The sequence below is a fragment of the Notechis scutatus genome, chromosome 4 (genome assembly GCF_049901735.1).
Source record: "Notechis scutatus isolate UNSWTSFEM ecotype Mainland chromosome 4, rNotScu1.2, whole genome shotgun sequence".
Classification (NCBI taxonomy): Eukaryota; Metazoa; Chordata; class Lepidosauria; order Squamata; family Elapidae; genus Notechis; species Notechis scutatus.
In genome coordinates, this window is record NC_142012.1 from 127122866 (window position 1) to 127149576 (window position 26711).

At 37.9% G+C, this 26711-nt stretch overlaps 1 protein-coding gene across 22 annotated transcripts in view; it reads right to left on the reverse strand.

Annotated features, from left to right (window-relative positions):
* Window positions 1-26711, reverse strand: part of KIF1A (kinesin family member 1A) — a 94715-nt gene that overhangs the window by 57315 nt on the left and 10689 nt on the right. For all 22 annotated transcript variants that reach the window (XM_087964851.1, XM_087964853.1, XM_087964850.1 and 19 more), the window contains exons 2-10: window positions 25048-25198; window positions 8986-9062; window positions 6545-6724; window positions 5820-5885; window positions 5039-5217; window positions 3883-3994; window positions 2954-3031; window positions 2043-2108; window positions 831-848 (exon numbers count right to left, since the gene is read on the reverse strand). In XM_087964851.1, coding sequence (XP_087820977.1) covers window positions 831-848; window positions 2043-2108; window positions 2954-3031; window positions 3883-3994; window positions 5039-5217; window positions 5820-5885; window positions 6545-6724; window positions 8986-9062; window positions 25048-25153 — 882 coding nt within the window. In that variant the 5' untranslated portion in view covers window positions 25154-25198. The remainder of the gene's footprint in view (window positions 1-830; window positions 849-2042; window positions 2109-2953; window positions 3032-3882; window positions 3995-5038; window positions 5218-5819; window positions 5886-6544; window positions 6725-8985; window positions 9063-25047; window positions 25199-26711) is intronic.

The following is a 26711-nucleotide window of genomic DNA, read 5'->3' on the forward strand; positions in this document are numbered from 1 at the left end:
TATTCCAGATGATGCTAACAAAAAATAAGAGAACAGCAAAGTTTATTCCGTCCTTGATTGTCTACACTCATGGTATGTACTATTTCAGAACTATTGCCAGCATCAATTCTCCATTTACAAAAATAACTACATCACTAAAATATCTGCGTTTGTCTTCTGTACCCTTAGAGTACAGAAACTCTGCCCCTTAGAACCTGGACTGGATGACAATCTATATTTGGACTCTTGGATTTCTAAATGATGATCTGATTATGGTTTTTCTTTTCCCACTTACATTGTGACCACTTGGAACCTTTGCAGGCAACCTTCTAGGGATTGGAATTGCATTACCCAAAGTCTTGCAATTAAACTCCCTGGTATGTAAGCGTGACTGCTTACAACAGGACAATGAGGTTATCATCAATGAGTACATTGATGATACCCAACTTTATATCACTATCGCTGAGAGGGCCACAGTCCTAACCAAATATCTGGATGGGTAGAAACAAGCTTGGATTTAATCCTAGCAGGAGACGGTTCTAATTTGTCCAGAAGCACTCTGATTCTGTGGTTGGTTATAGCCCCTGTTTGGACCAGGATATTTTGCAACAGAGGCTCACATCCTTAACAGTTGTCCAAATTATTGTAATGTGTTCTACATGGGACTGTCTTTAAAAACAGTTGGGAAACTATCTGCAAGGTGATGTTGTTCTGTAAGAGTCCTTCTTTATTGTGATACACAAACTTAAAAAAAATCATAGGACTTTAAGTGAAATGTTTGGACATGGACAATTTTCAGACAAAACAGCTTCACTCAGGCCTATCATTACTTTCCCAGCACAGATATTTACCTTATTTGGTCCTGAATCCTGAAAATAAAGCAGATACCAATTAAAATTTCATGATTTTATATTACCAAAGCAGGCTTTAATAAATTGGATCTGAAAACTAAACTGTGACCCTATATCAATTATGTTATCTCCTCCCAATGGAAAACATTTAACATAATCCAAAAACAGTGTTCATTTTATCATTTTAGAGAAATAGGTCAAAAGCAGACACAATTGAATCAAGAAACCAGAATCCATATCTTCACTCAGCCCCTGATTTTCTACATATCCTTTTATCTGACATTGCTGTGATGCCATAATATCTCCCCTGCTCATTTGCAGAGTAGAAAAAAATACAAAGATGATTCAGAGAGAGACAGAAGACATGCTGGATGTTTGTCACAGAATGGAAAATTGGGTGTTCTCATCAGACACTTTCTTGTGTTATTTGCATGAAGGGCTCCTCTCTAATTAAAAGGGGTTTGCTGTTCATCCTGATTCTGGTGCACTGAATGAAGCCTAAGGAAATAATTATCTAGACATGTGGAAGCCCAATTGCTGCCCAACTGAAGGGTTCTCCACAAATATATCAGGTTCCTTTAGATCTTCACCTAACATAGCAAAATTAGGGAACAAAGCAAAGGAAACAGGATTGATGGCAGGGACAAAACTTGCAGTCTCTTATCCACCTAATACTGCAGAACATCTACACATATTAGATGTGCATAAATACCAATAATACTACATCTATAATGTAAATAGATGTTTATAATTAATTTATTTTCCTTATTCACATGCATATATATATCAAGGTGCTTTGAAATGTCTTACTCTTTCTAAAATAGTAAATCTGTGAATTCACATCTTTAGATATGAATTCAAATCTGTAGGTGTGAATTCATATAGTTGTTATGTTTCTCCATAGGCAAAAATAGAAATTAATGTATCAATGTCAAGACAGCGATAAGTAACCTTCAAAATAGTCCTTGATTATTTTAATTTTAATTTTTAGGCTTTCACAGAAGCTGGAGGTTAATAAGGTTTCTTTTCTATTAGCAGATTAGTGACTTTTGACTTTTGGAGCAAAACTAAATATGACTTTTCCCCCCCCAGAAATCAAATGGCTGAGTAATACTTTTACTGAAGCATCTGTGAAATGAATTGGGAAAATAAAATTTTGTATTTTAATTGTAATAAAATGTTCTCCTCTACTTATCTCAATAGAAGTCTTACCATCTCAGCCAGAGCAGAGATCACTTTTCCTAAGGTTGTTAGTGATTTATTGATATTTGCTCCTTCCTGTGAAAGTAAGGATATCCAATCAATATGGGGCATTGAATTTTGGTAAAAAAATTTGCACAAAAACATATTTAATGTGCTGTATCACTTACTCGCCAGAACCACCAGGATTTAGAATTATATCACACATTCAAATATCTCTTTATTTATTCAAAGCTCTTGGTGGATAATTTTGCCATTCTTTCTTATAAAAGACCTACGACGAATGTATGTATGTATGCCAATCTAGGATGTCACTGAAGAGTTCTGTCTTCCAAAACCATAAAACCTTCAGATATTTTAGGACTGTACTCCCAGAATTTCTAGCCAATTCTAAAAACTGGGTTCCCAGCACATCAGAAGGAACCAGGTTGGGCAAGACTGAGACAAACCAATCATGTTTTGGGAACTGTGCCCCATATAGAAAATACAGACAACATAAACAGTAGATAAATAACAATTGTTACAGTGAATTATATCACAGTTGGTTTGCCCTTCTCACACTTCTGGCAAGTCTTTCTTTCATGCAGAACCCTTGCCTCATCCACATAATTATATAATAGGAAGGATGATCCTATGTAATATTTTTTTCATGCGTAGCCTTCCCTTGTTTTCTGAGCACTTCTTTCATTTTCATTTTCCTAACCATAGAAAAGGCAAACAAACAACACTAAGAAGGAAAATATGAAAGAGCTACACAATATATTTTGATTTATAGTACTACAGGTTATTCTATCAAGATAAATCTGCAGCTTTTCAAAGGATAATCTCATTCAGTTTTCAAACTTAATGTGCTAATTAATCCTTCTTTAAGCAAAGATATTTATATAAATATGTCCCTTAGTCCAGTTTTTTTTTTCCTTTACCTTAAGTCTGGTGCCTTTTGCTCCTGTGGAGTCAGCCCGTTCACTTCCTGCAAGATCCACCAGGCTGACTTTGCTGACCTGAAATCAGCAAACAGATTAAATATTGCTTTATATCCAACACAATAATCTGCCTCTCAGATTATTCTCTTAACACTTTGGCATGGTGAAGTATTTCATATTATTAAAGAAAGTCTAAACATTGGGAAAAACAAAATATGAATAGAGTGTTTTAGCAAACACGCAATTAAAAAAACAGCCATCCCAGATCTTACTAAACTGAATTTAATCAAGAAACATTCAAGGCAATGTGTAAGAAAGCAGCAATGAAGCAAGTATGCTTGGATACTCATATGGTGGAATAGACTCAAATGATAGTTTGAATGACAATAGGTGTTGTGTTGGGATTAAAACTGCCCAAATTCTTAACAACCATAATGCTTCCAAGAATCTGGACAGCACCTCATGAGTTCAGGAGGACCTCCAAAATGTGCATAGTATCTGTCTGAGGCAATGCAACCCCATCCAAAATGAGGTTTATCTTTATCTTTAGATTTGGTTTCCAGTATTAATCTATTATCACTTAGCTGCTATCACATCAAGCCTCACAAAGCTCTTTCTCTTTATATTTTAAAGCGTTGGCTTCTCCTGCACCAAACTTTCCCTTGAAGTCTCCTATCTTTTCTCAATGCAGAGAAAGACTGTCTATGAATACGTGACCGAAATTGAAGGGGGAAAAAATCTATCTTCCATTTGCTCCCTGTGCACTGATTCTTTTTACCACTCTCTTCATTGTATCAATTTAGTCCAACTGACAGCTGAGCTGAGAGTCTTTGTGGTGGCTGAACAGCAATTACACGTGAGATGGTATCAGACTGCACACATGAGTGCTCTTGGACGGAATATCAATGCATACTAATTTTTCAGTTCACCTTCTCAGTGGTGATGTCTGTCTCTGCATCATGTCTCTTCTGGGTGAAGATAATATTGAAAACCGCATGCGAGCGGCTGCTGGTTTCATTCATATTAGTGGCTGCCACTGTCCTATTGAAGAAGAGTATCAGGGAATTTATTTGCATTTCTTGCCAGGAAAGTAAAGTTGATAAGAACAAGCAAATACTTATAGTATACAGATGTTTAAAATATCTTTCCTCAGTTTAGAAGCTTTCAGATGTATTACTGCATTTCTCCGAATTCATAACTGTCATGGAAAACTACCACAGTAAATTATAGTACTTGTACATAAATGAATAAAAAAATATAATAAATTTTATAGGAAGAAAAATTGGAAGAAAAAAAGAGTTTAATTTTAAATTTTTTAAAAAATTGAATCCTTACAAGATCTATATAAAGATGTAACTCCTTTAGAGATCTCTAGAACTGGGAATCCTTGGCTTCTCATCTTTTTTTTACTCCACCCCAATGCAATTCACAATTTCCTGCTCTAGCTATAGAGCAATTGCTGCTAATCTGTATATCCATGAGGGTAAAGTATTAAATTTCTAAGACTCACAAAAGAACTTGGTCTTCAATCCATCTAGCAACATCTTCATAAGGCTAATCATGGGACCATACTCTACACCCTTTCTTGTTTTGAATTATTTAAGTTAGGGTTAGCTTCAGTGGTGGGGCTGCAACCGGTTTAACAACCGGTTCTGTGAGCGCGTGCTTTGCCTAAAGTGCACTTTGCGTGTAAGTGCAGCATTCAAAATCCCCAAATTTTAGCCTCCAAATCTTATCTTCTAGAGCACTGCCGGTGAGTAAAACAGCTGAGGTGTGGCAATCCACTGTGCCGCACAAATCAGCTGAGCTGAAAAACACAGAAATACAGGACAGGATAGAGCAGGGGCGGGTGGGTGGGGCCAGCTGATCGCCAGAACTACCGGTTCACTAGAACCAGACTGAACCGGCAGGATCCCACTACTAGTTAGCTCCCTGACTCAGGACAATCAAAATATTCTCTTTGAAAAAACACTTCTTGAAATTTTTATCAGAATGAAATTCTTGTAAGGACTTGACTAAAAATAATTCTGAATGATTTCATAGAAATACCAAAATGAGATACATTCTCCTTATTGTTCTTTTTACCTTGCTTTATTCCCAGAGTCCATTAAATCCTGAATGTCATTATATGAAGTAACAGCTAATTTTGAGAGATCTTCAACATACGGTCCAAGGAGTGGGTGCTCTCTGACCCTCAGGTTTCCTTTATTTTTAGGATTGAGGAGGTCACGTACACGTTCACAGTAAATTTCCATGTAACTCACCTGTAGGACAAAATTCATTTAATAAACATAAGAGCAAGACAAGCACAGGAGGCAGCTAAATATCTTGTAGGCACTGACTGATATGACATCCTCAGCCCAGAACAAAAATTCTGCCCTGACGATCTATAGGACTTGCAGGCAGGAGCTCTTGTTCATCCTATCTCCTGGTTCTTGTCCTTTCTTTTCATTCCTGCCTCAGAATAAATCACCAAACCAATAAGTATTGCCTACACAATTTCTTCCCAAGGTTGGAAAAGCATGCCAGTGTGTTTAGTTCCCAATATGCGTAGTGATCTTACTTTATACTTTCAATAGAAAAATATTAAACATGGTGAAAATTGTGATCCCACCCTCTAGTAATATTATTGAATGATTATTGCATCAATTACTCTCCCCCAACAAATATTAAAGACAAACTATTTAATAATTGTTATGAAACAAATCTCAGAATTCGAAAATACATTATTAGAGAGCTTTTTTGGGTGAGCACATTTTTCTTCAACTTAATATATTTTTTGCAATCTCATCATTATAAAGTTTCTTTTGCTGCTCAAAACTATGTATAAAAATGATACTGAGCATTGAAAAATAGCCGTCTGTACCTCCACTGAGTAGGACATATTGTCATTTGTTGTGTCATTGATTCGAGAGAAGAGATCCTCACACAGCTGCATAGTATGAGAAAGAAAAAAAAGTTACAATTCTGTAACAATAGTACCATCTGCATCATTTAAATCTTCAAACTATTTGTAAAAAGAAATACAATATTTTCCCCAAAATAATATTTGGGGAAAGGCTCCTTATTAACTGGAAAAAAGCAATCTGCATAAAATGTAAATTCCAACTAAATCTTGAATCAATCTTTTTAAACAGGAGTGATATTGCAGAAGGAACTATTCCCAGCAGCTACATCTTGCAACTCAAACATTTCTATTGTTTTCTAAGCTACATTTTTTTTTACAAACATACAAGTTGTTGAACTCGTGTGCTTTTGGTGGCCAATTGCAGCCAGTGATCTACTCAGAGGTCTCCTTACTATGACAAAACTTTCAGTTGAGACCAAATAAATCAATTCTATATGTTCTCCTGTTACTCTTCCTTGAATATTTGATAATCAGTCATAAATCCTTCTTTCCTTTCCATCTATTGTTGTTCAATCCTACTCATGCCACAGCTTTCTGTTCTCTGAAAATGTCATGGGATTTTATGCTTCCACCCTTTCTTGATTGTCGCTCATTAACAGAACTGCTTCCCAGGCTTCCCATCCCAAATATTATTTTCTTGGATTTGTTTCTTACTTTGAGCTATTTCCCACTGTCATGCTTACCTGGGGAATTATGCCTTGTTGGTCCTTCTCTTGTTTACCCATCATTGTATAGGACTTGCCAGCCCCAGTCTGGCCATAGGCAAAAATGCAGACATTATAACCTTCAAAAGCATGCTGCAGCATTTCCTCTCCAATGTCCAGGTATACTTGTTTTTGTGAAGCATAGTTTATGTCTTCAGGCTGCTCAGAAAAAAGAAACAGATCACTGAGAAAGACTGGAAATGATTCAAGAGAAGACAAAGAAAGAGTAAAAAATATTTTCTCCCTCTGCACAATATAGTCATCTTGAAACCTCCAGATCTTTTAGTCTAATCCTCACAAACCTTCATCATTGGCCATTCTGACTGGGATAGATGACTGTTGCTATCCAAACACTTGGAGGGCAATAATGCCTCTCTTTGATAGAAAAGTATATATTTGAGGAACTATTCTAAATTCATTAAATACCTGACTTGCAATCGTACGTTTAACAATGGTTAAAATGGCCCTGGAAAAAATGTCTTACAAACTGTCTTCAAAAGACCATAGCAGCAACTCTGCAGTCATGTGGTCACAATTCAGATGCTTGGAAATCAGCTCGCATTTATGCCTGTTGCAACAACTTATGGTCACGTGATCAAAATAAGCTTCTTTCCCAGCTGGCTTCAGACAAGCAAAATCAATTAGGGATTCAGTTAGAGATGAAGAAGCTTCTTGGATGAGAAGCGAAACGTCTTCAAAGAAAAACCAGAAAGTCCAGTTGCCTTTTGAAAAAGCACCTTTGGAACAACCATGACCTGGGTGAGTGAGAATCTCCATAACTGTGTGTATGAGGGGAGCTCTCCCAGTCCTGTCCCTTAATTATTACCATTTGACATGATCTCTATCCCTACTCTTTTAGCCTTCAGGGGCTATGAAGTCCTGGCTCTTCTCCTAAGGATTGGGCTAGGATGAAGGTTGAGCTGTCTGGTGCCAGAGGTAAAGAGTACTGTTGTATATTTTTAATGAATTGTTGTGAGCTGCTTAGAATATTTGTATACTCTAAGGCAGCAACATAAATCATGTCAGTAAATAAGTAAATAAATACATAAAATTACTACTAATTAGGTCTTAGTAGGAATGCTATGATGGACTTCATAGTCAAGGCTTAATTGTTTTACTTCATATTCCTATAAAATAGCTTGGGTATTCAGCCACCTTCTAATTTATTCCAGTATACTATCTTTAGAGGATGGAAAAAGTACTTGCCAAATTGAAAGGTACTAATTTTCAAAAGATTTAATTGCTTCCTCTATTTCGGAGGTGTCAAACTCAAGGCCTGCAGACTGGATCCAGCCCACAATGTGGTTGGATCTGGCCCGTGGGGCCATCTTGGTCTACCCAATGCAAAGAAGATCGGGCCAGCATGGCTTTCGCCTGGTCTACCCAACACGAAGAGGAAAGATTGGCCCAATCTGGCTTCAGCCCAGTCTACTCAATGCAAAGAAGAACGATCAGGTCAGCCTGGCTTCGGCCTGGTTTACCCAATTCATGCCAGAAGTTTGGAGAGTGGCATCAAACTAGCCACACCCACCCAGTCGGCCATGCCCACCCAGTCAGCCATGCCCACTCAGTCGGCCACACCCGCCTGGTCCCCCGAGATCAACCACAGCCCTGATGCGGCCCTCAATGAAATTGAGTTTGACACGCCTGCTCTATTTATACTTTTAAATGTGTTGTGCTATAAAGCACAAAAAAATCCAGTTACACATAGTTCTCATTTAATTACCACAACTGAGACCAGAATGTCAGTTGTTGAGCACAGTGATTGATAAGCAAGATGGCATGTAAGTGCCCAAATGACTGCTTTACTTTACAACTGCAATCCCGGCATTCCAAGTTGTAGTTATTAAGCAATCATGGTAGTCATTAATAGCAATAACAATAGCACTTAGACTTGTATACTGCTTTGTAGTGCTTTATAGCACTCTCTGAGCAGTTTACAGAGTCAGCATATTGCCCTCAACAATCTGGGTCTTCACTGTTCTAACCTCGGAAGGATGGAAAGCTGAGTCAACCTTGAGCGTTCAGGATTGAACTCCTGGCTGTAGGCAGAGTTAGCCTGTAATATTGCATTCCAAACACTCCACCCCCACAGCTTCTTAAGCAGGCAAGTCCCAGGTAAGAAGTGTGGGGTACCTCAGTGGTAGGGAGAACCATGAGAGGCTCAGCTCAGGAACTGAATATTCTCTCTGCCAAGATTCAAGCAGGATTCTCATCCCGAGAAAGAGCTACTCATATACAGCCTACTCCAGTTCCCGCAGGGCCGCCCACACCTGCCACAGATATCCCACAATTACATATTATTTCCAAGATTGAGTTGAATTGAAAAGATTTTTTTAAAAATCTAAGTTTTAGTTCTGAAGCCTACCCAAAGGGACCCCGCAACCAACCTTCCCTCCTTTGTGCCTGTATCTACTTACAGTTGTGTGAGACCAGTAGGAATAGTCAAAGCTGAAACTTTTAGGTGTCTCTTTGGGCTGCTTTGGATTAATGATAGCTAGGAAGAAGCAGAGTAGAAATATTATATGAGGAACTAGCAAACATCATTTCTTGATCCAATAAATAGATGTATCCAATTTCATAAAGCTATCCAATACATGAATTTGAAAAACACATAATACCTGTAACACCTAGAAAATTAACATTCTATGTGCCCTCAAGAACAGTTGAGGTTCATCATGAAGAATCATTTAATAAAATGTGAGCTGGCTAGGTGCATCATGACTTGGCATTGCAAGATCAAGTAACAAATATACAAAAAAAATTGTACACCTTTTTTTGCATATCTACAAATTTCTTTAAGATAAATCTCTTCTCTCTTAGACAGACCAGTTGAAAAAATGTGTTCTAAGTTTCCTAACAAATGTCAGATATTGTATTCATGAAGTAATGGGAGAAAAAGCAACACAGTTTTACTAAAAAATGCAAAATAAATACCTTCAAATATTGTATTCTTAAACCTTCCCTGCAGTAAGTTTTTTCACCAAAAGAAAAAATTAAGTAGCTGTCATTATAAATATATTATTTCTCTGCAGACATATACAAAATTCACTACAGTTAACAGTTCACTACATTTACACATACAATTTAAATAGCAAATACCCTAATATGAATCTTTATAATATCAAAAGTTAGGCACATGTAAGAAATCAATAGATTGAAGCAGAAATATGTGACAATCTGGGTATAAATTGATTCTGTATCAGGTCAAATAGATGAATATCATTATGGTAACCATGCCAAAAGAGGGAGGATTTATCAGCTGCCAATATAAACTATTTATTTTGGATTAAAATATTTATAATTTTCAAGTAGCATATTCAACTACAGGTGATCTTGTAGTATAATATATCTAACAATTATTTAATTAATTATATAATAATGAAAGCTCATAAGATCACTTTTTAATTTGTTGATGTATTTGGGATAATTTCTTCCTTATTTTTACTGAAAAAGTAATAAGAAAAAAATAAGATACTAGGTTCAGAAAAATGGAGACATAATGATATTTAACTGGCTTTTGCATATCAGAGATCACAAGTGGCCAGGTATCCCATCCATTTTTTTAATCATCTGCTGGAATTTCTCATGATGTATATATCTGCAGCTGTCTAGCTAATTTATTCCATAGAAGACAAAGACAAGGCATAAGAGCCTTACTCCTTTAATAATTCCCCCCTTTTTTCTTCTTGGAAAGTCCTTCGTGTGAGGCTCCAACTTTCTCTAATGCCTTTTTTGGTAACAGAAGTGGGGAAGAGGGGTCCTGCAGGCATTGTTGAATTGCTAATGGGAAGGCTGCCATTTTCCTATACCTGTTTTGTATCATTTCAAAAGAATATTTCAGTTACTTAATTGAAACGAAGAATACTTACTAACTTAAAGTGATATTACTTGTGTTCAGTTTGTTTGGTTGATGGGGAGATAACAGCTCTCAAGTCAGAAGGAATGAGAGTACTTTTTAGATGTGTTGGTCTATATGTACGCTGAGAGCATATGCATCAAAGACAAATTCCTTGTGTGTCCAATCATACTTGGCCAATAAAGAATTCTATTCTATTCTATTGCATTTAGGATTAGGTGCTATGAGACAAGTGTAGAATTGTGTACTGCAACTTTTTTGTAGAGATGTTCATTATCTGTGAGGTGCTTTTGTAATGTTACAAAAAGATGCTAGGATACAACTCTCAGAACAGCCAAGTGAAACAATAAAAATCTTGCATCAGCCCTATCAATGCCCCAGTGACATGTGATCTTTTTTCTCTGCCTGAGAGAACATTTCATTGGAAAACATACATCAAGACTTCTATATCAGGAGTCTAAGATAGAATTGAAGCTCTTGGGAACACACATTCCATGATGCTTTTTTGGTGACTTTTGGAGAGTTGATTCTCACTTACTCATGGGAAAAACTGGGAATCAGATCTGACCATCATCACAGCAAAAGACAGTTGGCTGCCCACTCAAACAGAAGGGGGCATTCAGCATTTTGCATGCTGCAGCCAGAATGAGGTGCAAGAAATGAAACCTGAATTCAGCATTTATAGGACCCACTTTTGATACACTACAATCAGTGGAATGAACTCACTAAGTCATCTTAGTTCTTCAAATTCCTTATTAGATGTTCTTCAGTTACTGTGGACTTGTTATTTTTTCCAATCTAGCCTGCCTAGGATAAATCTATCAGTTCTTAGAGACATTTCTAAAAACAGGTGACAAAAAATAATGGCACAGTTTCTTGATATTTTGAAATGAGGAATGATAAATTATTCTAAAATAAGCCAAGAACATAGACATGCGTATCAATCACAATATTCCTTTATGGATTAAACAACATTTGCAAATATAGAAAAATAGTAATAGGCAATAGCTCTTCATAAAGTAATATGCTTCAGATTTGGGGTATATAATATACTTAATTAATTTACATCAATAAACTGTGGCTTTACTGAAATGGATGGTTAACTTACAGTTGGAAAAATCAGTTTGATATATAGATACTGGTGGCAACAGCTAAAAGGAGGTAGGAAAAGACAGTTGCCAGAAAGGTTGGTGGGACAGGGGAGTACAGGCCAGCTAGATATGTTGCACTTGAAGCAAGGACGGTAGTAGTTGTAGCAGCAGCCAATTTAAGGCTATAAGTGTGATATATATACCAGTATTTAACTAGCCTTCTCCCTCTCCCTCATTTCTCCCAGTGTTTTTCTTTCAATAACCTGTTAGCTTCTACTTGCCACTCCTAATACACATGGCTTTTTCCTATTCCCTATCCCAAAACATTTCTGAATGAAACCTGCGTGTTTCAGTTTGAACATTCATCTATGAAGAACAATGCTCTCTGCAGAAAATGGTTTATGCACAACATGTTTTGCATATCCCAAAAAGCAAAACAGAAGAAAATAAAGTGAATGCTTAGTAAACAATTGAACATAGAGCAAGAGATAAGAAAAAATGTGTGACCTCTCCTTAGTTATTTAATGTATTTGTTAAATCTATAAGAATATTTGTGGAAAGTAAATGAACTCCTGTAGCAAACATATTTAGGGGGGGGGAAACAAAGACATTCCACAAACTTTCTTCCAAAAAACATGATTCCTCTTGCCCCAAATTCTGCTTATGCCCATTTTGCATTATCAGTATAGTGTTAAAGGTAACTCCAGTCTATGGCAGAGTGTACTCTCATTGCCACCAGAATAAGGCTACAGCCAACAGTCTCCGTTTATGCCTTATTTGCATGATTAAGGTCCAAGGTTCAATCTTTATATCTCTTATTAATATTCTTGACATAGGGCAATTGGGACTGCTAGTTATGAATGAGTCAGGTCAGTGCAACGATCTTAGTGCAGAAATCTTAATCAGCCGACCTTCAGTTCTGATACTGTTTCTAGCAGTTTGATTTGAGAAGTAATGGTAATGAGGACTGAGAGGCATTCAGGCACTAAATGTTTGTCTCTTGGAGAACCATATGCACACTTTAGAATTCTGCACACATTTCTCCTCTGATGTCAAGAATGTTACTATGGCAATCTAAGAACTGACTTGACTCTGTCAATCTCTCTTGTTTACTGCATTTTAAGCAGAAGAGGCACGAAACATAGAATAATGATAAGCCTAAAAAAAGAAGCAACTCCATAATTTTATACATCATTTAGATGACCTTTCAGAATAAGATGGTGTGGAGTGAAGAATTACAATTTAATAGGAAGATGATGCATCATTCGAATTAGAAATTCTTTTCATTATGTAGTCTCCACTGCACCAATGACAGGTTCATTTTCAAAGAAGAAAAAGAAAAGGACAAAGGGGCGCGCACACATCCCTCCTAAGTGACACAGAGGAAAGCATGTAAGGATAGCAACAATTAAGAGTAAAAAGGGCAATGTTTTAAAATTCAGGACATACAGAAGCATGGTCAACTGGAGCAATCTAGCTCTACAAATGTAAATAGCACCATGTCTTCCACATTCATGTTCAATTTGTCCAATAACAACTCCAGAGAGGGCTAGATAAATCTTTTTCCCCATCTTATCTTTTTCTGTGCTAATGGAGACTTAACAAAACTAACTAATTTATTTACCAATCAGTCCAGAGCATGCATACCCATAAAAATAAATCCCAGGTTTATTAAAGTTTAAACCTCTATGAATCTGACACTTAGAAATAAAATGCATTTTTTCATGCCCTTGTCTCACGTATAAATTAGATAAATACAAAGAAGGTAACAGTAACTGTGATCACTCTGTAATGTTATGTGGGAATGACCTTGAGAAATAAGGGGAAGAGATGCTGCCTAGTGAGGAATGGTGAGAGATTTCTGACTTGGAAAATTCTGCTAATGTAGCCTTACAATAAAATAGAATTAGCTCATCTTGTCATGTTCCTATCTGATCTACTTAGGAAGCTGACAGATTCTTACAACAATTGATGCAGTCCTACTTATTCACACTTGGAATTATTTCCATACCTCTGAAAAGTTCACATTAGTAATAAAAATATTGTTCATAATTATGTTTCATGTCAGCCTGGTCCAACCTTGTTTCTCTCCTGGTACTTGCTGGAAATTGAAGATGTCAGAAAAATACAACTTTAATTTCAAGAGATAATTTGGGAAGGCAGCAGCTTTTCCAACACATCTAAAATTCATTAGATTGGGGAAATCTCCAGTAATAAGGAATTTTCAGTATTTTCCTAATTATAACTTGGTTATTGGTATATCTTTTACTGGTTTTGTGGTGTTTTGAGGCAAAATATGTGAGAATTCTGAGAAATAAACATAAAGCTTTATCTGAACTATGTTTTGAGACCAACACTAGGGTGAATTTATTCATTCAACAATTTTTCATCATGGTAAACAAAGATATCACATACAGAGAGACATACATATACACAAAATATGACTACTTGGCATCCCATATCACCACTGATATACATTCCTATCAATCTGGGGAAGAAACAAAATTCTTCATCTGGGGAGGAGCCAAAAGTACAGGTGAATTTAAGAAGGTAGCTGATTGCTTTGCTTCAACCAGATCAGAGACTCCAAAGGTATGACTCCAGAAGCAATGACAAGATCTTCTAACCAACATTCAATTGTTTAAAATTTTTGAGAGAATTAATGTTTGAAAAAATGATTATTTAAACGAGGATAACCAGAGAATGCACCTGATATATCAATTCCAAGTGGTAGCCAAGGTGAAAAGAGAAAATATTTTTTGTATCTTTTAAAACATTTTATAACTTTAAAAACAGATCAAAAGAAACAACTGCTGAGGTTGTTCATACAAAGCAATTATCTTGTTTTTCTGCTGCTGGAGGCAAAAAAAAAAAAAGTCCAAAACCCACAAAACTTTTGCTTTTGGTCACCCTTGAAGAAATGAATTTTTCTTTCTTCCCCTACTTCAGATAAAGCAGGCAAGAGCTTTCCTGCACATTTGCTCAACCATACCCTCTTCTTCCAACTCATCTTCCTTTCTTCCTTTCTTCCTTCTTTCCTTCCTTCCTTCCCCTCAGGTTTGCTATTTGTCATGATTCATTTTATTTTATATCTGCCTGGCGTAAAATGGCATCTCTCACATATGGTGCAGTGCTGGAGAATTAACTGTGTTTATAACAATACATTCGTAAAGGCCAGAGGGAATGAACCAAATAAAGCAGCCTGGTGTCCTGAATTAATGATAAGCCTTTCTGAAAAATCAGCAGTTGTTAAGGAAACTGCCTAGGAGAATCAATATGGTGAGCATGGCCACCAAAGCAAAGGTACTGCAAAGGTCCTGTTCTTAAAAATTTATGGAGCTATCAAGTTATTCCCAGATTTTTTTTTTTAAAAAAAAATCCTTATTGAGTAGCCACATGCACGAGGCTTCCCATGTCATGAACTCATAAATATGTTATGTTGGAATATATTCCAACCTAATTCTAATAGGCAAAATATAGAATCTAAAAGGAATGTAACCTTATCTTAGCACACAGGTGTCGAATTTGCTGCATCATGTTGCTGTCACATGACTTTCACAATAGTTTTCCCCATCATGGAGCTGGGGTGGGCGTGGCCTGTGCATGACACATCCAGCCCGTGGACCGCCAGTTTGACACTCCTGTGACCTAATGCTTAAAGGCTCGGCGATACCTATTTTAATAGTTGAATGCCAATCTCTGCAAAGACAAAGGATATGGGGAGACTTTTGGACTCCTAAAACAGATCTTAATAATTTATTGGGGGGGGAGTTGAAATCATATGATAGAAAAGGACTCCATAGCCTTATGTAGTCCTTGGTTGTACCAATATTTTAAAAGTATTAACCTTTAAATACCTAATGACAGTTTCAAGGGTAAAATCCGATGTGCTTTGCTGTGCTTGTAGTTAATGGTGCAGGCTCATAGGACAAGTGACCACTGTGGTCGGGGGAAGGATGTTTTCTTTCTCTCATCCCTGAGCACTCTCCTTCACCACCTTTCAGTTTTTCCTCATCAAGCTTACTTTCCTCTGATACTCAGGGTTGGAGGCAGCTCCTAATGGAAATTTGGGAACTTATAAAATATAAAATCTCCTAGCAAGGTTCCAAAGAGCTCAGATAATCCTCACTAACAAGTGGATAGTCCCTAATCTGCCTCCAGGAGAAGGTAGAAGCATGGGATCAGGCCAGTCCTTTAATATATTTTTTTAATGATGACCATCATAAAAAATATCATAAAATCATGTCAGCCACATGGGTACCTCAAATTATAGCCATCATGACATATGACAGAAGTTCTAGACACCATTATGGTTGTAAGTCAAGGACTACCTGCATTAGCTGATATTACAGATATTCCACAATGTACGACCATAATTGGGTTCACAATTACAGTCATAAGCCATGTCAGCCATTAAGCAAATCACCACTTGACTACACCCAAGTTGACTAATTTTTTTGTGGTGCATAAAGTAAATGTGGGTGGTTGTAAAGCAAACACGGCTGTCATTAAGTGAACGCAGCAGTCATTAAATCAATCCAGTGACTACAATGGGCATTATTTGCTAGAAACTGGAAGTAAGCACCTGTTTCTGGCAAAAGAATGCCATAAGCCATGGTCACGTGACCACAGGCTGTTGCAAACAGTCATAAATACAGACCAGTTGCCAAGCACCCAAAATGCAGTTACATGACTGCAGGGCGGGGTGTCACTAAGTGACCACTTGTAAGTCACGTAGTAAGACCACTTGTAGTGATCCATTTCTTTTATTTTATTTGAATATCTCTAAAGAAACCCTTCTTGCTATTCATAGCATCCTTTATAAGCCATTCTGAACCATAGCTTTCCTAACATCTTCCCTGCAGTTTTAGGCTCCTGTCCTTTGATTTTCAATCTTCACAAAGCATTTTGAGTAGCCACATTGGTTTCTTCTGCTCTTATTTTTTTTCCTATTAGAGTTACTAGCAGCTGATTCCCCCCCCCCCTTTTTTTTTCCACAACTCCCAACCATCTGAATTTTTCAACCACATACTCCTATGGAATTCTATTTATCATTGCTCTGAGTATTTTTAAATTCTGATTTTCTGAATTCAGCCATTGTTTGTCTTCAAATCTTAAGGATCACTTTCTTCAATTTTCCTGCTACTTCTACCAATTAATTCTTCCTTACGGGTTATTACTAGGTTAAGGGTAGCTGATCATTTTGTCCTTTCCTCCAACCTCTGAAAAAAAAAGTTAAGAATTTTCTGGAAGAGTCATATTTGGCAGCGTTTGTCCTCCAAACAGATGTTGGGATAATTAATCATGCCATTTTGAGATACTGAAATTAGCTGATAAAAAGCATAATCCACAGCTGTTGTTGGATGATCAGCAGATAAATAAATAAAATCAGCACCGTTTTTATTTCTCTATCACAGATGTTCTCTGTAGCATTGCCAAGCTCATTTACTTGAATATCTGAAGAGGAATGAATATATTATTCTTCCTATTCTACTGGTCCTTTGAACAAATTGCCAAATTGTATCTTTCAACTGCTATATTCCAATCATGGAACTGATCCCATTAGGTCTCTGTTATCAATTAAATCACATTTGGCTTCTTTAGGCAAAGTTCAAGCTCGTTTTATTATTCATATTCTAAATATAATTGTACAAACAAAGGCCATATCTTTATGAAGCAATGTTCTTTCTGATTCTTCACTGTAAAGTTTAATAGGCTCATTACAACAACGTTCTGCAGAACAATCTTATCCATGAGCCCAGCTCATCTGACAACACTTACCCAATCTCGGCTAAATCTGAAAAAAATTAAGCAGATGGTCCACAAGACCACAGACAAGACTAGAAAGACTGTCTCCCACACAACCCTAACTAAACCAATCCACCCCTGCTTAACTAGTAGGCCAGTGGTCACCAACCAGTGGGCCGGGGACCACTGGTGGTCCGTGAGAAAATTTTGTTGGTCCGCAGAGAAATGTCACCCCCAAAGCACCCCCCAAAGCAATTAACCCAGGCTGCGCAGGAACCCAAGGCTTGTGTTGCTTGCATTGCAAACAACACGAGGTAGTGAGGGGAGGGGGGAAAGGGCTGAGGGGGGGAACTTGCCCCACTCGCCCCACACACCTCGCTTGGCCACCAGGTTGCTTTTTTCCCACTTCTTTCTTCTTCTGCTTTTTGCTGCATGCAAGTAAAGCAGCAACGGTCTTTCTTTCTCTTCCCCAAACTCCACCAGAAATGAGTTTTTGGGACCCTGCAATAGCATCCTGCTCCAAGAGGCTGCACCCGTGCAACAAGTCTCACAAAGATTCATTTCTGGTGGAGTTTGGGGGAGAGAAAGAAAGATTTCTGCTGATTTCCTTGCATGAAGCCAAAAGTCCCCCCACCCCACCCCTGAGAATGGAGCTGGAGATGGTATTCTGCAATCCCAAATAAAGAGTGATCAATCGGTAAGAAAATGGGGTGGGGAATTTTCCTGCAGATTTTTTTTGGGATTTTCCCAAGGTCTCTGGTCTGTGGGATTTAAAATTATGAGTTTGGTGGTCCCTGAGATCCAAAAGGTTGGCGACCCCTGAGCTAGGCATAAAGAATACAGGGCTATCATCTTCTCCACTGAAGATTAAATAGGTATCTTTTCTTAATGAACACAAGCCGATTTTATGCAAATTGATTTTATGCAAATCACTCTCATATTTTGATTTATTTAGGGGAACACACATTTCTCTTTTTTCAGATGTGAAAATGGCCACTTTAGAGGAAGAGAAAATAAATGAACTAACATATTTCAGGTTTTGTTTTAGAAGCCGTATCAAAAGATAATAGTAACTGCAGATGCTGCAATAGCAACACATTCTCTGGTTACAAAATACTGTGATCTAATACACCCTGGGGACTTCCAGGGGAGATATGGCTCAGCAAAGGCAGAGCCAATAGACACAGCAAAAAGCAAGGAATCTTGGAACCTCTCTGGATAAGGAGAAGTTGGGAGATTGCCCATATGTTCTTCTTTTCAGGATCAAAAGACAGCAGTTTTCCGCAGGTTTGAACGCTGCCAGACAAAGGGATTACCTATCTTGCTCGCAACCACAGTAAAGCCTTTTAGAGGGCAGTAAGTTTACAAACCTCATTTTCTAATCACTTTCAAAAACCATCTAATAAGCATTTTAAAGCTATTATAGATCTTCAGAACAATGTTTGAACAGTCTTCATTGCATGAGTTTATTTTCAACTCAGAATAAAAGAAAAAATCATTACAAGCTTAAGAACATAAACAGGATAAGATTTTGATCTTAGAAAGTTATAAATGGACTAAGGGTCCAGATATGATTTTTTTTTTTTATAATAAGACTTGGAATTAATTACAGAGTACAAACCATTTCTTATGGGAAATGGACCTTCTCTGGTTTTTTGAAGACATAATAGAGATAAGCAATTTCATGATTTTAAAATTCAACACAAGAATGGCTAAAGATTTTAGATAGAATTTAAAAGATTCTTGGGTTCTTGACCAAATATTGCTGCATACTTCTGACTTTGCAAAGAAACGTTTGGATCTGCATCTCTCCAGACAAAGGCATTGTCCAACTGTATGAAAATCTAAATTATACAGATTTATTATTTAGTTAAAAAGGAGCTCCAAATGCTATAATAGCCAGATCAAAAGCAGTCAAAGAGAAAAAAAGCATAGAAGCTGTTTTTTCCCCATCACATTCAGCTGCATGCTGAGAAGATCTTGCTTTGGAGAAAGAATGTTAATGATCTCCTGGAAATAATGCACAGCATTTTTTTCTCCCTGAATAAAAATGCAGATACTGCCTTGTCTGCCTCTTAATAGAAAACAAGTAATGCAAACAAAACTGAAAGTGGAAGAAAATTCAGGCTTATTAAAAGGAAAGGCAGAATTGTGTTGGTCATCCCAAACACTTCTCAAAAGAGAACAACCATTCAACTGAATAAAAAATGCAATGCTGTGAACCAGTTTTTTGTGGCAGAAGTAAGAGGCTGGGAAATGGGAATGCAGAAGTATTACCTCTCGTTTTCTTCTTCTTTTTTCTGCACCCCACAGTATTTAATATTTTTTCCAAGGATAAAATAAACAGTGTATTAATAATTATTTATTCATAATTATTAGCTCTGCAATTCCAACGGACTCTGGGCAGCATACAAAATGGGATGATTCAATGAAAACAAATAAAACATCAGACTATATTAAAACAGTCTTATAAACAAAATAAATGAGACAAAGCAAAGGTCCCAGATATACAATAATACATCAATACATCAACCCCAGGCCTAGGACGAAAGCCAGCTTTTAAGTGCTTTCCAGAACCTTAAAACAGACAGTTCTTATATCAGGGGAGGAGATGCTGTTCTATAGAGTGGAATACAGCCATTCAGTTTTGTAAGGATTGAGTCAAAGTCTGCTGCACCTCATCCTGAAAAAGCCTCCATCTCATTTTGAATGAGTCAACATATCAACAGCTTCATCTGTGCAGCTCGATGTTGAGATATAGAGCTGGATATGATCATTATACTGATGATACTAGGTCCTAAACTAGCAGATGACCATGCCCAGAATTTCATATAGGTGTTAAACATAATAGGATATAGAGCCCTAGGACATCCCTTGTGTGAAGGACCATGGAGGCAATCTGTCCCCTGAGTCAACACCAAGTTCAACCAGTTGCTGAGGAAGGTTGTGAACCATTAGAGCAAGTGCCTCTTATTCCTAACCCCCACAATTCCCACACAACCAGTTTAGAAGGACATTATGGTCAACAACATCAAAAGCTGCTGAGAGTTCATCAACCATCAAGAAGATGATCAACCAAAGTCATCAACAGTCAGAACCAGCACTGCTTCCATACTGTACCCAGTCTGAAACCAGACTGAAACTGGTCCAGATAGTACATTTCTTCAAAGATCCTCTGTAGTTGTTGTTCAACCACTGTTTCCCTAATTTTCTCCCAAAAGGAAAGATTGCAAACTGGCTGCCAATTATCCAACACAGAAGAGTTCAAAGATGACCTATTGAGGAAGACTCAAAGCACTGCCTCCTACAAGTGGAATCACACCATCTCTCAAAGAGAATGAAACCACTGCATGAAGCCACCCTATGGTCATCTTCTGGACTGCGTTAATAATCCATAAAGGACCAGAATCTAACAAAAAAGGTGGCCAAACTAACAAATATAAGGACCTTGACCACTTCCACTGTTGTTTCAGAATCAAGCTCAGATAATATCACAAGACTGGGCCCTGGACAATTCACTTGGACTTGCCCAGTGAGAGTTCAACTCTGACCACATTTGAGTGACTCTGTCTGCTAGACAGCATTCATATTCCTCACTACAGCCCTGTGGGTGATCCTGTGCTTAACCCCACTAATAGGGAATAGCTATCAGCTGGCACAATAAGGTGGAGAAATAGTGAACTCTCACTAGCCTTATTGCCATGACATAAGCCCAGATGAGGATCTTGCTGATGTTCAGGCAGATTCACTCTTATCTTTCTCCAAGAGCACAACAGTCATTGCTTCTAGTATTTCATCTCCTAGAGATCTTTGGAAAACCAAAAGCACCCCAAATAATCACACAGACAGCATTGGGCCTTTGATCATTTGTGACAGGTCCCTGGTTGCCATGGAGGCCAGGAACTCCCAAGCCACCCAAGAATCAACATTGCCATGCAGGTTACAGTCACCAAGGACCATAATTTTTGGGATCTCCATATCTAAGCTGGCAATGGAAACTAGAAGCAGAGATGATGTTTGGCAACAGGAAAAGTAGTATACCAGCAATAATCCCAACTGTTTCTGAAGGCTCAACTTAAGCTAGAGGCCTTCATAGCCAGTTCTACAGGCAAAGTTAAGGGTGTGGATAAAATTTTTTGCTACTGCCTTCGAAATGGTGGTATTGTAAGAATACCTCAATCTCCATGAGTAGAGTATGAGGCTCCAAAGGGAGTATATTAACTCTGATCATTAAAGAGAGTATAGTGGGCACTTCAGAAGGAGCTCAGTCATTATGTTTCAGCAAATACAGACTTGTCCTTCATATAGAAGTTTGGCATATTGACCAGTTGTCACTTTAGCAGGAAGAACATTTACAGAATACGAGCTAGGGAGAAGACTTTTCTATGTGGGACACACAGAACCTTACAGAAATCATTTGGAAATATCCAAGGGCAGAGAGCAATTCATCAATAAGGGAAATAGGAAAGTTTGGTTCTGCCTATCCAAATGTCTAAATCCGATACCAATCCTATACTCTCTGCTTAAGTTCTACCAAGGCTTGTATAGGCCCAAAGCAAATAGCGTGGTTCTTGATAACAACATTCCATTCTGTCTCAGATCGAAGAGATTATTTCTAGACAGAACATTTCTAATATTAGATAATTTTTGATTCAGTGTTTGGTGAACAGCATTTTCTTCAATTGTTTATTTCCCTGTTTTCTATCCGCCTCTACTCCTATCTGTTATACAGTACACCTAAAAATCCAGTCCCTACAGCAGCCGGGAGAAGAGAGAGGGAAAGAAGAAGAGGTGAGAAGCCATAGCTTGTGACTGAAACTTGGCCATAAGCCTAGATGTTCAATCAAAAGAAACCATCATAGGCATAAAAAGGATTTAGGAGTATACCATTATAACAACTGGCACTTTATGACAGAAAGGAAAATAGCATTAAGAATAGCCTAACATTTGAATAAAGGAGTAATGGCAGAATCAGAAGCTCGGCAAATGCTATTGCCCAAAGTTACCTACTAAGAAAAAGGGATCCAGAATTAAAAAAAAAAAAAATAGAGAATTTTGAAAGTTATCTGGAAACTGGACTATAGTGGGTTCCCCAAATAGCAATCTTAGTCTATTTTATATGGAATCTGGGCACTGTAAGGGTGAAAATGTGATCAATCTGCTTCTTAGTGTCCTTTTACTCCTTTTACTTCTAATTTAATAAAATAAAATAATCGAGCAGCTGAAATTCAGGTGGGCAAGGAGAAAATGTTTTTTTTATCAAGACAAAGTACCTTGATCGCTTATTATGCATGTGTAGAGTTGTGACCAGGAGCAGTTTATGACGCAGGCTGCTGACAAATTAATCATATACAGCTTTGTGTTTGCAGTGCTGACACTCCCTAGTCTTGCCTCCACCAATGCAAGGATGTACTTCTTCCTGTACCCATCCTTTTCTTCCAATTATACCCCACAGCCATGGTGGACAATTCCTATTCAATAACTGCCTAAACTACCACATATAAGTTTATATAATGAAAGGGGGCCTTTGTTAGGCCAAAACTGAAACACTGCAAAGTCATTTTTAAGAGGCCCCATTCATGGAAAGAAGACAGGATTTAAATACTTAGATCCTCAAAGACCCTAGTAAATCATCTCTCTTTCAGTAGTAGATTTGGAATACCAGCCCAGTAGCCTGATTGTCTACAGGACACATACTTCATCGCTTCTGTAAATACCCCCCAAAAGAGGTTTTTAAAAGGGAGAAATAGTCTCTGTTCTCAGATAAGCCAGCTGATGTTTTCTTGCTGCCTCTCCTCTACCTAAGATTTAAGCAGACAGAACTGCAAGCCCGTAAAAATACAAAAAGGAGGGGTTTTCATATCCAGCAGGAGGGATTAATGACTTTTTTCCTCTGCCCTAGATGCTTTTGTCCTGCAAGGTGGGTGAGGAAGTTTTGCAGTCAGCAGTCTGGGGTTAACATGCAGGTGCTAGGAACAAGACTGTTAGATTGTCTTTAAAATGGATTATTTTAAGAGGTTTAATGAGAAATCAAGAACCCCACAACTCTTCTGCCCTGTCTTACTTCTTCGATATCTGGTAGTGAGTGGAATAATTTTTTGGGAAACAAGTATTATCGCCAAACAAAGAACTAAATGCTCTCCAGAGTTAAGCTTGTTGCATTTATTTAGAGAACCAGATAATGAGCTTTGCAATCAGGAATTGATTATTTAATTGCAGCAAATTAATAATTGTGCAAACTTGGAAAACTCTATATAATGTAACAATTGAGTTATGGATTACTAAGGCCTCTTTGTCATATTAGCAAAAAAAATCATAAAGTTAAAGTAACAAGACTTCAGAAGCAGGAACTGCAAATATATCAAATTTGGATGGATTTTATGGTTTACCTTCATAGAAATTGATTATTTAGTGTCAATATTAATGCCAATGTTTACATTTAATTAACTGATTAATATAGACCAGGGGTGTCAAACTTGTGGCCCTTGGGCCAGATGTGTCACTCGTGGCCATTTTAACGAAGGGGGGGGAGTTGTGATACGTCACCTGACGACAACATGACACTACGAGTTTGACACCCCTGATGTAAAGGCTGGGGCAAAACTCTAAATGAGTGGTTGCCAACCAATAGGCCGGGGACCACTGGTGGTCCACAAGAACATTTTGGTGGTCCGCAGAGAAATGTCATCCCCAAAGCAATCAATCTAGGCTGGGAACACAAGGCTTACATCGCTTGCATTGCGGACAACACGAGATAGTGAGGGGAGGGGGGAAAGGGCAGAGGGGGCGAACTTGCCCCACTCACCCTATATGCCTTGCCTGGCCACCGGGCTGCTTCTTTCTGCTTCTTTTTTCTTCTGCTTTTGGCTGCATACAAGGAAAGTAGCAAACGTCTTTCTTTCTCTCCCCCAAACTGCACTAGAAATGAGTCTTTGGAATCCTGCTCCAAGAGACTCTGCCGGCAAAGATTCGTTTCTGGCGGAGTTTGGGGGAGAGAAAGAAAGACTTCTGCTGCTTCTGCTGCTTTCCTTGCATGAAGCCAAAAGAGTCTCTCTCTCTCTCCCCCCACCTCTCTTTCTGAGAACGGAGCTGAAGATGGTATCCCACGATCCCAAATAAAGAATGATCGATTGGTAGGAAAAGAGGTGGGGAATTTTCCTGCAGACTTTTTGGGGGATTTTCCCAGGGTCCCTGGTCTGCGGGATTTAAAATTATGAGTTTGGTGGTCCCTGAGGTCCAAAAGGTTGGTGACCCCTGCTCTAAATTACCTGTCAACATTATGCTTGCCAAATGAAAAATGTTCAGCTCAAAGGAGAATGGTTCATTTTCAACAACCTTGCAATGACTATCCAGGAGATAGGAGTTTCTACCCCATCTCTCTCTTCAAATGTTACAATGTAAACCTGATCATTCTGTTCTACTTAGAAAATACAATTATTCAAAATTATGCCTCAACATTGCATAATGTTACAGTCAGAACTGTGTCTATATGAAGCAGAAAAAGGCTTCAGCTTCCTATTTGATCCAACTTCCTGCCATTATTAGGAAACGATATCATGGAAACAAACATATCAAAATAATTACATATTTTTCCCCACAGGACAATACTTGGTATAGCTTTATAAAAGATCAAATTATTCTACTATCTGTATAGTAAATTACAAAACCTCATTGACTAAGCTCTTTCACTTCCCCTCTTTGATTAATACCAATAACAAACAAAAGAAAAGAGGCTCAAATGCAATTTGAAGTATCTGGTAGAAAATGATGGAGAAGTTACTCACTTGTGGTGTTTCCTGTCATTTGTATGATGCATTTGGAATCCTTGCTCATTTCTCGGGAATTGAAAGGACGAACCCGCACTGCCACTTTTACTGAGGCTCCTGCCATCCTGGTGAGCTGCAGATTTTTACCCTCTTGCTAGGATTTTACTCCCTAAAAATGTCCTAGGAAGGAATTAAAAAGGTGCTTAGAATATCTCTTGAAGCTCAACCTGTCCTCAAGCATGATGATTTATTGTATTGTTCAGATTGTTCTTATATTATCTTTCTTATTGTAGATTGGAATGTACACTATTAAAACTTCTTGATTAAAGCAAAACACAAGCCTATTAAGTGTGGTGGGAAACTCACCCCAATAAAGCCAACCAGAGAGAATTCAAAAAAATGAGTAATTCCAAATATTGCAACATTGGTACTTACAGAAATAAAGATAATTATATGAAAATTTTATCCAGGTAGGAATGCATAAGGGGCAGTCTACTCAAAAGAAATATTACATTTCTACTACTTTTTAAAAATGACCACCAGTTAACTTTAATTTTTTTAATTCCCTTTCAAATTAATGTTGCATAATCAGGAGGAAAAGGACTGATTTACACAGTGCATTAAGCCATAATATGGTTTGTATAATTTTGGTTAAGTGTGTTTACTTTTATTTATTTGTATCCCAACTTTATTATTTTTACAAAAAACCCAAGGTGGTGAACATATGCAACATGCCTCCCTCCTCCTATTTTCCCCACAACAACAATCTGGACAGAGAGAGACACCCAGTGTTGCGTGTCATTGGTGGTTTACTCAATAAACTATTGTCAATACCCTCATTAAAATTTAAAATCTTAGTGAAATCACTAACAAGGGTGGTTTTTTTTTGCCTGCCAATTAGTAATAAATTGTCTGTAAATATCTGCCTATCCCAAACATCCTGAAATGTTTCCAGAATCTGTGCAAAACTATCTGTGCTATACTGTATGTGTGGGAGGGCCCCGTTTGTCTAAAAGTTCTTATATATTAAATATATGAAAGGTTCACATATTTATGCCTTCCCTAGTGCCCTCCAAACGTGTGAGGGCAGTTGCTAAGATTGTTAGCCAATCTGACCCTTTTCTGATGATGGGGTTAGAATTCTGAGTTGCAGTTTCAATATAGGTGGAGAATGTTAGAATTTCCTAAAACATGAGAACTAATAAAATCTATTACCAATGCACTTTTGTAATGTATAGGATACGTTACATTGCATTATGGCAGTTGAAAAGCAAAATGTCCATAACAAACCGATGAATCATATTGCAACATGTTAATTTAGTAGGGAATATTTAACAAGAGCCTCTGTGGTACTACTGTGTTTCTCCAACAATACGGCCTCCACCAATAGGAAGGACCAGCATGTTTTTTTGGCATAAAATCAATTAAGCCCCTCCCCCCAAATTTAGGCCTATTTTAAAATATGCAAAGTAAGGGGGAAGGGCGGGAGACTTGCTGTTAGGAGCGCCCGGCGGGCCGAATTCCTCACCACCAGCCGCTCCTAACGGGCGATCATGGCCAAGCACAGAGAGCTCCCTACTCCCACCTTTGCTGCAGACACCTTTGGCACCCGCCGCTGTTGCTTTCCCTTCTGCCCATTACGCGGCACATTTGGAGCTGCTGCTTCCGTGTTTGGAGTGCCA